Raw genomic sequence first — 16,407 nt, 5'->3', positions numbered from 1 at the left:
GCTGACGTATAATTTACCTGCACCAAGTTTTCGTGCTCCACACTCTGTATATCTTGGTGTCAAAACCGAAATAAAGAAGATTTTCATTTTTGGATTGAAATAACGCACAATCTCAAAGGGTCCCAACTCACAACTCAACAATTTGAACAGAAATAATATTTTTATATGTGTCACATGCTAAAGCTGGTATGTAAATTTATCATCTACAACTGGCTTCGCGAGGTAATATCACATGGGTGACATTAATGGGATGAAACACAATGCTTAGCAGACAACTATGACGTCACCTATGACCATGATGTCAAAATCAAACATCACTTATCTCTCTGCTACTGAAGCTGTTTAGCTTCACTATTTACACATTGTACATGCTGTTTTCAAACTGAAACAAGTTTGAAGAATCGTGTTGGATTATAAATATAACTTCCTCTCGTTTCTTTTGATTTCAATGTTAGACATAATGTATAGAAAGGTTGTGAGTAGGTGAAGTGATTTTAACCATCTTCTTCTCCTTCATCAATGGTTTCAAGAAGATCTTCCTTTGACCATTCCCGGGCGGACCACAGCTGCGACTGAACACAAACAACAGAATAATTGATCCATTAGTTTTTGTGTTAAATCTTAGTGGCTTGATGTTATTATTTATTTAAAGGACATGACAGATACGGTGTAGCAATTGGACATGTTTTATAACATTCTTTTTATTTACAAGGGTTTATTTTATTTACAAGGGTTTATTTTATTTACAAGGGTTTATTTAACTACATTTTCTACACAATGACATGTAATAGTGAGTGAGTGAGTTTTACGCCACTTTTAGCCATATTCCAGCAATATCACGGCGGGGGACACCGGAAATGGGCTTCACACATTGTACCCATGTCGGAAATCGAACCCGGGTCTTCGGCGTGACGAGCGAACGCTTTAACCACCAGGCTACCCGACCGCCCCGTGACATGTAATAACCACAAGCGCTTCGGGATATCAAAGTTTAGATTGTGCTTTAAGATTTCACCTGCTTCACGGGCTCTAAGAGAAATTGAGGAAGGGCCGATTTTAACGAAGAAGGAAAAAGAACGATTCATCATATACAAGTTCGTATCATCACGTCTTTCATACACTTGTATTCCGCCTGTCCATTTAACATATTGAAGAACAGCAGGGTTTATCTTCTTCGCGTTCTTAAACTGGTTTTGTATCTCACGAGAGGTACATTATTTAGAAAAGTTATTGTGCACTTTTGTGCAGAACCATTTTGCCATATATTTGCTGAGTGGAAAAGAAAGATGTCACCTTAAACTTGATATGAACAAGGACATGATAATGGTCACTGACTTCGATGACCACAAACAAACATTGAAATGATTCTGACCCACAATACACGTGCCAATAACGATATAATGGTCTCTTTTTGTTAATTCATCAGAAACTTCTCACTGTGATTCGGCACAGATGTAACACCAAGGAACAAGAAGGTTGCTAGGAGTTTGCATCATCAACTTTTACCTACGTGTACACTAGGGGTGACTATGCGTCTGGAAATCACTATTGCGATAACTATTGATATTGAAAGAAACTATTGCGATAACTATTGATATTGCAAGCACTTATTGCGATAAATATCGATAGTTTTCAGTGTATCATTTTAGAGCTGAATTAAACTTTGGAACTGAAGTTTCCTTTGAATGTGATAACCATAGCATCAAATAAAAAGTGAAGTTTGAGATATGACTGATTTGTTTTATCTTTACCTTAATTATTTAAGAAAAAGAAACTTCCACACTAGCATGTGTAAATTACCACCACTCGTGATCAAAAGAAAAACAATTTTGAACAACATTTAATGTATTTTATTGATATGGTAAATATAATCGAAACTTGCGATATTCCAAACTGAAATTTATACTATTGATTGGAAACTAAATTAACAATCGATTTATTGATTTTAAGGGCTTCCCAATAGCAATATGTCGATAGTTCAATTTATCGTGACACCCCTAGTATACACTGGTATTAAGCTTGTCCATTTAACATATGGAGGTAAAGCAAGATGTACATACTCCAGCATCAGTCTGCCGCTGACTTCGTGAAGGACACTCTGGATTATTGGTTGTCCCTGTGACATCCCGGTCAGTTCCCTCCGCATAGCTCTGAGGATCATCACCATACTGCACAGCCCCATCTGAAGCAACCATAACTGCATCATCCGTACCCTGGTGCTCGCTAGATATTCATCACACATGCGAAATAAACTGTTTAAAGGAAAACAATGGAGCTCTCGTTTATGTCTATCGTACATGTAGACAATGTTGCTTGTCTAGTGTAACGCCGCAGTATTCCAGTTACATGATTGCGGTCTGTAGATAATCGAGTCTGGACCAAACAATCACGCGATTGACATCATGAGCTACGATTGAGGATCAATTCACGCAATTGGGATACGATGGCATACATCAACTAAGTCGTTTGTTAGTTTGTGGTTTAACGCCGCACTCAGCGATATTCCAGCTATATGACAGCGTTCTGTAAAATAACCGAGTCTGTATCAGACAATCCAGTGATTGACATCATGAGCATCGATCCACGCAATTTGGATCGATGACATGCATCAACCAAGTCAACAAGCCTGACCAAGTTAGCGAGCCTGACTACCCGATCCCGTTTATCGCCTTTTATGACACACGTGGGTTCCTGAAGACCAATTCTAAACCGGATCTTCAAAGGGTGCAAATAATATATATTGCAACAATATCCATAAATTTAAACAACACAGAAGAAATATACATATTGTTTTCGTTTTCGTCGACATGATGGTTTAGTTGAAAATGACTAACACTTTAAATGTACAAGCGGGAATAATCAATGAATAGAAGAAGTTATCGCAGACAAACCTGAGATGAATAGCCATGATATGATGTTGTTTAACACAGAGGAATGACCTTGCCAGTCTACCACCACATGAATGATTCCAGGGAAATGGGTTGCATCTGTGAGTCTCATCCTCCATTCTTCAAGCGGCATTATGAAGGAACACACACCCTTCCCCCTGAGAATATATGATAGTAGTTACAATTTAAGTAAGTGAGTGAAGATACTTTTGCGCCGCTAATAGCAATGTTCAAGCAATACCACGGCGGGGAACAACACCATTGGACTTTACACAATGTTCTCATGTTGGAAATTGAACCCGGGCCTTTGGCGTGACAAGACAACGCTTTGACCACGTAGTTACCCCACCACCCAGTTGCCATTTAAAATAGTTTAGAATAAGTAGACATGAAGTACCCGTCCTTAGAAAGTTTGTACCATGCGTCTTGTTTCTGTGCGGTTAATAGGGAGCATAGGCTTGGGTCAGCTGGCAGTCCTAGCAAGTCTGATTAAATACCCTAAACCATTACCTTGTATATCTGTTCCCTCAAATGTTGTCATGTATATTAATGAAGCATGTAAAGATTTTTCTAATAACACAGATACAATGTTCCAGTTTAACATAAGGTAGTACTTGCAACGCCTAGGCCTAGACCTAGGAAATTGGCACCATATCATGGACCATCGTCTGGTTCTTGTGAAGAAAAGATGCATTTACTCTTAGACTCCACACACTATAAAGAATAGTCTTCGTTAAGGGACATATACAAACTGGTTTGTTTTTAGAACAATTGCATCTACAGACCTTAGAGACTGTCCTCAGATCACAGGGAACCGTCTCCGTTAAAGGTCATATAGAAACTGGTTCGTTTAAGGAACAACTGCATCTAATGAACAAAGAGACTGTCATCAGATTACAGTGAACTGCGAGGGACATAAAACTAACTATTTCGTTAAGGAACAACCTTGATACTTCACAAGGTATCACTTGACGTGCGACTAATGATATCATGTCAGACTCGTTGGAGGAACATATACAAACTGGTTTGTTTTTAGAACAATTGCATCTACAGACCATAGAAACTGTCCTCAGATTAAAGTGAACTGCGAGGGACATAAAACTAACTTTTTCGTTAAGAAACAACATTAATACTTGACGTGCGACTAATGATACCATGTGAGACTCTTGAATGCATGTCATCATGCCCATCACGTCTTATGTTACCAGTTACTGGTCGCCGCGACAAAGCTGGACTATTGCTGACTTCAACGTTCACACCTTTAACAATTCCTGTTACCTGGCTGCCGGCGTGGGTTCCCCTGATCCTGGTGCTTCCTCTGATTCAATGACGACAAATGTTGACCCTAACGTCTTCAGTGTTCCAACAACGTCTCCCAAGAGTGCCTTACTGCCATCAGATGCTTTGATTTTCACAAGAACAGCCTTCTTCTCGATGGTTTCTGTTACCATACAGAATTTCTGCAGACTTAAGAACCACAGAGCATCACAATTGTCATTGTTAACAATGGAAGACGTCAGAGCCAAAGACGATAAAAATGTGGTGATGATACATTTGTGCTTTTCTTCCGAGACGACAAGATCCAAATGCGTATAATTGTCTTTAAGAATATTGTCAATAAAATTCTCAAAATGGACCTCTGAGGCTATGTCTGATTCTAACAACACTCCGTTAACTACACTGAACTGTTCAGGACTGACCTCCTTAAATGTTTTGGCAATCCTGTCAGAAAGAACTAAGTTGTAAGCGCTTACTTTATCCAGACGTTGATATTTGTTCATGACTAAAGTTAACACAATCAATGGCATGCCCTGCAAAATGAGGAACACATCCAGAACTGCATCAGCAGGTGTTATGCCCAAGGCATCGTCAAGTGGTTGATGTGTGATATAGGCTAGCCCGTTTCTGGAAAGCTCTTCGATTCGTTGGAATAGAACGTCTGTGTTTGGAACAGTTCCCGGTGTTGATGAAGGGCACATGTTTATTTCCCCTTAAATAAATAAATAAGCAAACAAAACAGAAAGGTGTTGAAAGGCAATTGCAATTTATCATCAAAAACTGACTCCTACAGGAGATATCGCTTTGGTGAGATCAAGCTATATCTATATGGTAGATATGGCTGCAATGAAATTGCATCATGATGCTTTGTAGATCATTGTGCCGTCATTGGCTACCTTGATCAATGTTGATCTACCTGGACAATCAAATGACATCACTAATGGCTCGGATCCTAATGCTGTTAGCAGTACTTGTTTATACTTAAGACACTGGTTATCACTGTCTACAAACTGAACAAGTTGGAAGAATGGTGTTCGATAATAAATAAAATCTCAGGAATTCTCTCTATACGAGTCAAATAGGTATCAAGAAAAGGGATTTCTGTGCAAATAATTCGATAGATAAAGGTATACTATAGAGAAGAAACAATGTTGAGTTAACTGCATTTAGAACTTGAAATATATATTTTGATCAGCATCGGTAAAGTGTTATTTACATTATCAGCTTACGGAAAAAACATAGTACAAGTTCATTCCAATCGGGGACAAATGTGTGTGGTTTCATAGAAGCCTAATATTGTTATCGGTGTCCATTGGTCATGATGTTGATAAAATATAATGTAATAAGCTTCATGGTATCTCACTCTTACTCATTCTAGCCAGTTCATTGTGCACACGTACCTGTAATTTGTCTTATCTCCATTTCGGACATCTCTAACCTGTGAAACCAAAGAACAATTGCGTCAAATTTGTCCCACTCCATTTTGAACATTATTCAATGAATGAATGTTTCATTTCCGAAAGAAGTCGAACTACGGGTGTGTTTATGCTACTAGAGACATGTTAATTCCTTATAACCATTTTAGAACATTTCTTAACATATGCTTTTGTTGATTTCAATCACTTTTAATAATCAAAGAATCATTTGTTTTCGCGAACACCTGGTGTCATCACTGATTTGCAGGGATCTATTCATACAATTCCACTACTTTACCAATTGAATCTGAAGATAATCGGCAGCTAAACGAGATTGATTATCAGCGGGCCTTGATGTTTGGAATTTATTGCAATGCATGGAACACTATAAGGTGTGTCCATTCGTACTTACTCCTCAGTGTGGATAGTTAGATATCCATTTTGCTCTCAATGCCCACCAATATCTTCTGCCAAATATTCTCGTGTATGATTCTTCAACTGAAACATCGTGGATTCAGTATTATCGTTTCTATGAATGTATAGGATGTTATTACAGTTCAACTCGAAGTACATTTCAGTGCTGTTTTATCTTCTGTGATCTTCACTATTACACTAATTCTGAAGAATGTGGTGTCACGTGGTCATGAGTACAGTGCACAGGTCACAAATCAGGTGAAGTTAGGCAACGTTGGTTGCGGAGAGTAGGTGGATGGAGACCGTGTTCGGCACCTTTACTCCTGAGAGTTTATATGGCTTTGGTCATGTCTCACACTGAAGAGCAAGACCGCCTCCGTGATCTAGTGGTAGAGCGGAGAGGTCCGGGGTTCGATCCCCATTTCGCGTTATACCAATAGAAGTTAAAAGATGGTACTTGTTGTTACCCTGTCTGGCGCTCGGGATTAAGGGGCTAAAACAAGGACTAGTCGGCTCGGAGTCAGTATACTGTGTCTGAGTGGGCTATTCATGTTAACTGCGGCGTGGTATCTCAGTGAGCTAGCACTATAAATCGGCATCATTCAGGACTAGTACAAGCAGTCACACAAACACACACACGTACATGCACGTCGCTATATAAGTGCAATAACACACGCGACGTTAAACCCCATTTCACCTCATCTCACTGAAGAGCATGTGTAGCGTGGGTGGTTGCACCCTGGGCGACTGACTTTGTTCGAAATATGGCTCTGTGAACACAGCAAGGAATGGCTACTTGATAAGTGTCTTGCTTGATAATAAAAAAGATGTTATCCATAAATTTGTAATCCACTTTGTACCGGATTCGACAGTAGATGGTAATGTGACTATTACCATTTTAGCGCCTCAAAATAAATACAGAACAAGTTCTATAACTGCGATCATAACCCCGGTTGGGTTTTTGAGTTATATATTCGTTTCAATATGGACCGATGTGACGCTAATTCATACACACGGGGAAATAGTTAATTGGATAGGGTTCCTTTCATTCGGATTATGAGGGGCGGTTGGGCAGCCTTGATGGCCTGGGTTCGATTCCCCACTTGGGTAGAATGCGTGAAGCCATTTCTGGTGTCCTCCGCCGTAGTACGTATTGCTGGAATATTGCTAAAACCGTCACTCACTGGGATTAAAATTTTTCCAAGTATCTGAGAACAGTCTGCTGCCATTCATAGGAACAAATAAGGACGTTACAATGTGTGTTAAAGTATGTTATTTTTAAAATATGTCTTTGTGAGTAGTACTTACTGGTAGAAAAACAACACCTTGTGCTGTACAGGTTTTGTTCAAGTGAGATTTCTCTTCTTGCACACAGTTTGTGCAGCAATAGGTTTATTTTATTATTCATCGTATTAACATCTCGATTTAATCAATATTGCATTCATGATGTTTGCCTATTGTGCTTCAAGCGATATTTGCATATACTATCTTTAGAATGATTAGACTAAATGGTCTCTCAATTTATACATGCTACACGTTTTCAGTCCCAAAAATATTAAAGTCACATATTGTGTTTTGATTACGACAACGGTCAGTTATTGTGGCAGCTGTCGTAAACTGTAGACTTCAGTTCAAACACTGTCATATATTTTATATTTTATGCGCACTTCAATTGAGCAGAGCGAATAGTGTCAGTTAATATTGATAGTGGCCACCGTCTTTTTTTAACTTGTATAGCGCATACGTCAATCTCCAGACACAGGATATGCGACCTGTAAGCCACGATACTGCTGGAGAAGAATACAAATACAATTTTCTAGGCATCTGTATTAAGTCTTTAAAACCTCTTGAGGTGAGGTGAAAGGAGTTTAACGTCCCGTTTAAGATTATTTCACTTACATAGCGACGTGCATGCACGTGTGTATGTGTGTGGTTAGCTTATACTGGTTCGGACTGATGCCGATTTTATAGTGCTACCCTGAGATACTATGTCGCAATTTCACATGGATACCCCACTCAGACCCAACCAGTCCTTGTTTTAGCCCCCTCGTACCGAGCGCCAGACAGGTAACAAGAAGTACCATCTTTTAAACGTATTTTGGAATCACTCCGGACCTCACGCTCTCCGGGTGGACGCTCTACCATTAAACCACGGAGGGAGTATGATACCCCTTGAACACATGTACAGTGAATGTTGGTTGGTTGGTTTGTTGTTTAACGCCGCTCTCAGCAATATTCCACCTATATGACGGAGGTCTGTAAATAATCGAGTCTTGACCAGACAATCCAGTGATTAATATCATGAGCATCGATCCACGCAATTTGGATCGATGACATGCATCAACCAAGTCAGCGAGCCTGACCACCCGATCCCGTGTGTCGCCTTTTATGACAAGCATAGTCGCCTTTTTACGGCAAGCATGGGTTGCTGAAGACCTATTCTACCCCGGATCTACACATGTATTATGCAGCAGATAGTTAGAAATAAAATGCAAGTTACATACCACCACTGCACAGCACATAACACACTGTACAAGTTACATACCACCACTGCACAGCACAGAACACACTGTACAAGTTACATACCACCACTGCACAGCACAGAACACACTGTACAAGTTACATACTACCACTGCACAGCACAGAACACACTGTACAAGTTACATACTACCACTGCACAGCACAGAACACACTGTACAAGTTACATACTACCACTGCACAGCACAGAACACACTGTACAAGTTACATACCACCACTGCACGGCACAGAATACACTGTACAAGTTACATACCACCACTGCACGGCACAGAACACACTGTACAAGTTACATACGACCACTGCACAGCACAGAACACACTGTACAAGTTACATACCACCACTGCACAGCACAGAACACACTGTACAAGTTACATACCACCACTGCACAGCACAGAACACACTGTACAAGTTACATACCACCACTGCACAGCACAGAACACACTGTACAAGTTACATACTACCACTGCACAGCACAGAACACACTGTACAAGTTACATACCACCACTGCACAGCACAGAACACACTGTACAAGTTACATACCACCACTGCACAGCACAGAACACACTGTACAAGTTACATACCACCACTGCACGGCACAGAACACACTGTACAAGTTACATACCACCACTGCACGGCACAGAACACACTGTACAAGTTACATACCACCACTGCACAGCACAGAACACACTGTACAAGTTACATACCACCACTGCACAGCACAGAACACACTGTACAAGTTACATACCACCACTGCACAGCACAGAACACACTGTACAAGTTACATACCACCACTGCACAGCACAGAACACACTGTACAAATTACATACTACCACTGCACGGCACAGAACACACTGTACAAGTTACATACCACCACTGCACGGCACAGAACACACTGTACAAGTTACATACCACCACTGCACAGCACAGAACACACTGTACAAGTTACATACCACCACTGCACAGCACAGAACACACTGTACAAGTTACATACCACCACTGCACAGCACAGAACACACTGTACAAGTTACATACTACCACTGCACAGCACAGAACACACTGTACAAGTTACATACCACCACTGCACGGCACAGAACACACTGTACAAGTTACATACTACCACTGCACAGCACAGAACACACTGTACAAGTTACATACCACCACTGCACAGCACAGAACACACTGTACAAGTTACATACCACCACTGCACAGCACAGAACACACTGTACAAGTTACATACCACCACTGCACAGCACAGAACACACTGTACAAGTTACATACCACCACTTCACGGCACAGAACACACTGTACAAGTTACATACTACCACTGCACGGCACAGAACACACTGTACAAGTTACATACTACCACTGCACAGCACAGAACACACTGTACAAGTTACATACCACCACTGCACAGCACAGAACACACTGTACAAGTTACATACTACCACTGCACAGCACAGAACACACTGTACAAGTTACATACTACCACTGCACAGCACAGAACACACTGTACAAGTTACATACCACCACTGCACAGCACAGAACACACTGTACAAGTTACATACTACCACTGCACAGCACAGAACACACTGTATAAGTTACATACCACCACTGCACAGCACAGAACACACTGTACAAGTTACATACTACCACTGCACAGCACAGAACACACTGTACAAGTTACATACCACCACTGCACAGCACAGAACACACTGTACAAGTTACATACCACAACTGCACGGCACAGAACACACTGTACAAGTTACATACTACCACTGCACAGCACAGAACACACTGTACAAGTTACATACCACCACTGCACAGCACAGAACACACTGTACAAGTTACATACTACCACTGCACGGCACAGAACACACTGTACAAGTTACATACTACCACTGCACAGCACAGAACACACTGTACAAGTTACATACCACCACTGCACAGCACAGAACACACTGTACAAGTTACATACCACCACTGCACAGCACAGAACACACTGTACAAGTTACATACCACCAATGCACAGCACAGAACACACTGTACAAGTTACATACCACCACTTCACGGCACAGAACACACTGTACAAGTTACATACTACCACTGCACGGCACAGAACACACTGTACAAGTTACATACTACCACTGCACAGCACAGAACACACTGTACAAGTTACATACCACCACTGCACAGCACAGAACACACTGTACAAGTTACATACTACCACTGCACAGCACAGAACACACTGTACAAGTTCACGTATTGTACATGGGACATGCTTGGTGACTTGCTACCCCGATACGGCGGAGAGCGTTCGCCAAAATATATTGTTGGATTGACAGGTTCATATTACTTTTACAGTCCGTTAGGATACAGCTGGAATATTGCTGAGTGCGTCGTTATACAACAAACAGAAAACCCCCAATATATATATATGTATGTTACACTCTTAATATGTTGGATCAAGGAATTCCGTAAGGTGTACATATAAATGCGTACATCACAGGCGTGAAGAACGTAACATCCTACTACCACTGGTATTGCTCCATTATATACCACGGTATCACAAAAACGTATGCCATCGTTGAATGAGATGATAGGTCCTATTTTGCTTCCACTTTTACACATATATCAAACACGTACATAGGTGAAATAGAACCTAGCGTTACTTACCTTGATTTCGTCATACAGTTTCGTACCTCGTCCTTATCTAGCAAATAGACCCGATTCAATGCCTATTGAGCGAGGGACATATCATACGCTATACTAAGCTGGCTTGCAAGGGTATAAGCACTCTATAGCATTTATGTTCAAACAAACTCTGTGCTCATGCAAAGAGATATTCAACGGGAAGTATTCAGTTTGTTCCTAGACGTGTGTGGTATTCTCTGCAATAAGCCGCTTAGAAAGTGAACAAGAATTAACAATACATCAGCGTGTTCATATATTCAACGTCGACAGTTTACACAATCCAAACTGTAATAACTATACACCTCCAGACGCCAAATCTTTGACACCACATGCATCCTTTCAGTTGGTTCATGTTCACATGGCAAGTGAATTGATAGGAATACGATAGATACCCTGGGCATGGACCACTGATTTCATTCAATACACCTGTCATTTATTATATCACTCAAACAAATTAAGCGTATGCGCTTATGCCATCGACAAGAGGCGTTCAATGGAAATAGTGTCAAGTAGCACAGTACAACTGGGTATAGTGTACAGACGTAGCGTTGTTGCATAGTGGGCTTGACTACCTGAATGTGTCCCACCCGTGAAGATCCGGGTAAGAATATATATCCCCAGCAACCCATTTGTCATAAGAGAGTAACGGGATCAGGCTCGCTGGTTGATGTATGTCATCCTACCCCAGTTGCGTAGCTTGATGCTCACGATGCTCACTGGATTGTCCGGTAAAGATTTTTTAACAGACCACCGTCATACAGCTGGAATATTGTTGCATGTGTCCGTTGTCTGTCCACACCCCAACTGTCAACGGTGCACGGAATGTAATTTCAGGTTGATCTCTCCCCCCAAAAATGTGTTCACATCTTTAGAGGTACGAAGGAGCATACCTTTCTTAAGAAAGATTTAAAGATTCTAGCTCAATGGTCCTTTTTGTAGAGTTACAGCATTCAAAACATTAGTATTGCTTTCAAAAAATTTTATGGTAGATATTAGGACAACGTTTCCAAATCTGACGCATCATACAAAAAAATAATTTCACAATTGATCAATGTTTCACATGCCAAGGTAAGGCAATTGTTTACATCATATTGTGTTTAAACTGATGTAATTTTGTGTTAGTTTTAATCCTCAGTATTTATGTAGAATATATATTTTAATATAAATGATGACACTGACTATACCTCCAAGTGAGCAACTGATCCCTGGTGCTATATTTGATGGGTCTAAACCTTGTTTGTAAAAAATATATCCAACCTTACATGAAATGAAACAAAGATTTTATCGAGTCCATACTCGCTAATCCTTGTGAAATGTTTTTGCAAAACGGATGCCTTACCAATGTCAACCGCATTGAGATGTGATGAAATGGGGTTTAACGTCGCGTCCAAGATTATTGTACTTATCTAGCGACGTGCATGCACGTGTGTGTGTGGCTGCTTGTACTAGTCCGGTGTGATGCTGATTAATAGTGCTAGCTCAGTGAGATACCATGCCGCAGTTTAACATGAATACCACACTCAGACACAGTATGCTAAATCCAAGCCGACATTTCTTGCCTAAGCCCCTTAAAGCCGAGTGCCAGACAAGTACCATCATTAACGTCTTTTAGTATGATGGGGCCGAGGATCGAACCCCGCTCTCTGGGCGGACGCTCTACCACTTGACCACTTAATGAAAACCGCGGCCAATATCTCTTATGCTTACAAATCCAGTTGACATCGCAGGTGGGTGATGTGGTTTGAAATATAACCATCATAAACAAATACACTTTCCGAAACGTAGGTGATTATGAAATATTAATGCTATGATAGGACTGCAGCATAAAGATGTCTTTGTTTGTTGTTTAACGCCGCACTCAGCAATAGTCCAGCTATATGAAGGCGGTCTGTAAATAATCGAGTCTGGACCAGACAATCCAGTGATTGACATCATGAGCATCGATCCAAGCAATTCATAAAGATGTGGGCCCTGTTGTTCAGGACCCGGTTAACTCTTAACGAGCCGTAAACTCTGCTTACGTTTAACCAAATGGTATTGTAGTTTCGCAAAGCATGCTTATCTATAACGATTGGTGAAATGACCGTTGAGGTAAACACTCCGTTTGATACTAAACATCTTGGTTATCTTTAAAACGAAATTGCGTTCATCGCTTGACCAAGCGCCCCTTGCATGGTTCCTGAGTCTCATTCGACGCAACAGAAGTGATTCCGAACTGTTAATTTTGCATGTATGAACTTAACTGTGAACTTCATGACAGGTACAGATTTGGACGGGAATCTATCAACTGAATTGCTAATTTACTGTGCAAGTGGCAGTTTCCTTTAAGTGATTACTGTTACGATGGGTGTGGACAAATGTACACTTTCACGTGTCATTGTAGATATGACTGATGCTTTGGTTAAACGGGAGAACGAATTCATACAATGGCCAACACAAAAATGTTACATACGTCAGGTTCAAGATGGATTTTCGCCCTTGGTGCTTTTCCGAGTGTCCTTGGCTGCATTGATGGAAAGCGTATACGTAGTCAGGCATCGACCACAGATGAACCAGGTGACGTTAAACGGAAAGGATGCCACGATATCAACGTACAGGCAGTGTGTAACTACGAAGGCACGTCTTGTGATATCAGAGTACTGTCCATTTTTTGCAATAAGAGTAGCTTCCCTTCTAAGGCAAATAAAGTACGTATTCAAAAGATTCGGAAAACGAAGAATGGAAGGTTTTGCGTAAATGCAAATGTGATGTTCACGACGCAAACATAGCATTGTATTTTTTCAACTTTGCTAGAAACAGTGCAAAGAGTCTGTAATGTGTTTTAGACAATATTGCTGAATGAACGTTTTAATCTATAATATTATATACTCCTATAATGGAAATGCAATTAATCCATTCTCGACATTTCTTAAAGTCTGATGCTTTATCTATTTTGAAGGAAAATTTACGAATGTGTGTGCTAAATGGACGGCAGACCCGTTAAGATCCGGGGTAGAACAGGTCTTCAGCAAGAAGTGTCGTTAGAGCCGACTAACGGGATCGGATGGTCAGGTTCGCTGACTTGGTTGATGCATGTCATCGTATCCCGATTGCGTGGATCGATGCTCATGATGTGAATCACTGGATTGTCTGGTCCAGATTCGATTATTTACAGACCGTCGTCATATAGCTGGAATACTGCTGAGTGCAGCGTTATACAACAAACAAACAAACAAATGGCCTGGATCAAGCTATGACAGCCACATATTTCGAACATCCACTTTGTGTGCATACTAAGAGGGATCGCACACGTCGGTATCAGATGGTTTGCTATAGCGGATACCCTTGCACGCCTTTTCTCCAATCCCCATGTATGACACCACAAGGGAATGCTCTCCAGAGATACAATGGTAGCGTGTGTGCTGCAAGGGTTACAACAGAAATACAGGTTTGATGTCCTTCATTCGGAGGTAAATATGCATAGTATATTTATGAACTTAATTTTACTTTTCTACATCTAATCTTGATATGTTCATGATTGGGCGGTGTAGTGTGTTCAAATGCTTAACAGGAAATGTGAAACACAATGACTGATGTAGCCAAAGTTTTATTTTTTGGATAACACTTTCTTAGTAAAGTACAGATACTCTATTGGGGATTAAGACCATCTGGCATTCGAATCCAGACTCCCAGTGCTGGCGGTTGGTGCCTCACTCTGGGATGGGATTCAATCCAAGAAAGTAATAGAATCTGTACTTTACTAAGAAAGTGTTATCCCAAATAAAACATTTGTTACATTTTACCACTTACTAAATGGCATTGTGGAGCAAAAGCAGCACTCAACAAATCTGTGACATCACTTATCCCGTACAATGATTACAAACCCGTGATAAGATGTTACATCCGAGATCTGATGTAAAAGAAGTGTTGTTCTTGTTTGTTGTTTAACGCCGCACTCAGCAATATTCCAGGTATATGACGGTGGTCTGTAACTAATCGAGTCTGAACCAGACAATCCAATCAAGTCAGCGAGCCTGACCGCCCGATCCCGTAGTCGCCTCTTAAGACAAGCATAGTCGCCTTTTACGGCAAGCAGGGGTTGCTGAAGACCTATTCTAACCCGGATCTCCACGGGTCTGTAAACAAAGTGAGGCACCCATGTTCGTATTGATAAATTACATGAAATCAAACTTAATATCGGTTACCCCTACTTGGGTTGTCAATCAGACTTGAAGAAGTCATATCACACCGATGTCGATGTCGTGTACACATGAACATTTATTAAAAGTTGAGGATCCTCCATTCTGTATCCCATATGATGACATAATCACGGGCAGGCATGTGCTTCTTGCCTGTGTTGATTGTTCCATCATGAGGAATAAATATTTTAAATTTTCACCAATAAGAGATCCTTTTACATTAGATATGAACACCTTTAATTATTGTTTATAATCTGAATATGGAAAGTTATGTATTTTTATAAATGGGTAGTATTTGACAATGAACGAATATTGTTAGTTGATGGGGGTTGAAGTGGTGTAAAATTATTGTGCCCTAGAGTGGGTAAGGCAAACTCAGGGACGATTGTTCACGTAGTATTATGTACTGTAAAATACTTGCGTGTGCTGAAGGACGATGATTGGCAAGCCACTTGAAATATTGAAACAGTTCGTTTTGAGTTCAAAATAAAGTTTTTGACATAGAACTTTCGAGTACCTTTTTGGTATGATGTCCGTTAGTTCCTGTTTTGACACTATCCCACTTCTGACACCATGTTATGTTAGTTATTCCTTCAAAATCAGGACGGACGCAGGAGTGTGTTTGAGACACGTTTATTCGTGTGGGCTACATCATGACAACTGTTGTTGTCTCCCTTTGTGCATACCACTACATCTCCCCTTCCAGGAGAAAGCAAGTTAACAATACTTTCAACTGTGCCTTGACAATGAAACATTATAATGCATATAAACAAAACAAATCAAGATTCACTCACACAACATTGTGAACACAGCTTTGGCATACCCAAGACCTCAGGGTTACAGAATAATAAATCTCTCACCCATACACAATGAATACTGACTCACTTGTCAAACTTTAAATGAGAGAAAGTCTTAGTATCTATCTGGCTTTCTTGAGACTCTGCCAGATCGTGTTATGTAAACTGAGGAGTCATTTGTTTGTTTCAGACATGGATGAGGATTTGG

General features: G+C 40.6%; 1 protein-coding gene across 1 annotated transcript; it reads right to left on the bottom strand.

Annotated features, from left to right (window-relative positions):
- Positions 1 to 125: 125 nt before the first annotated feature.
- LOC139448179 (uncharacterized) lies at positions 126 to 11,252 on the bottom strand. The gene is made up of 7 exons (XM_071229700.1): positions 11,207 to 11,252; positions 5,994 to 6,079; positions 5,567 to 5,604; positions 4,167 to 4,878; positions 2,892 to 3,046; positions 2,061 to 2,182; positions 126 to 572 (listed from the first exon to the last, which is right to left on the bottom strand). The coding sequence occupies exons 3-7, from the start codon at positions 5,595 to 5,597 to the stop codon at positions 495 to 497; spliced, it is 1,098 nt and encodes a 365-aa protein (XP_071085801.1). The 5' UTR covers positions 5,598 to 5,604; positions 5,994 to 6,079; positions 11,207 to 11,252; the 3' UTR covers positions 126 to 494.
- Between the last annotated feature and the right edge of the window lie 5,155 nt (positions 11,253 to 16,407).

This window comes from Haliotis cracherodii, unplaced genomic scaffold, assembly GCF_022045235.1.
Source record: "Haliotis cracherodii isolate W230 unplaced genomic scaffold, xgHalCrac1.p SCAF_7, whole genome shotgun sequence".
NCBI lineage: Eukaryota > Metazoa > Mollusca > Gastropoda > Lepetellida > Haliotidae > Haliotis > Haliotis cracherodii.
This window is presented reverse-complemented; position numbering and strand designations above follow the sequence as displayed.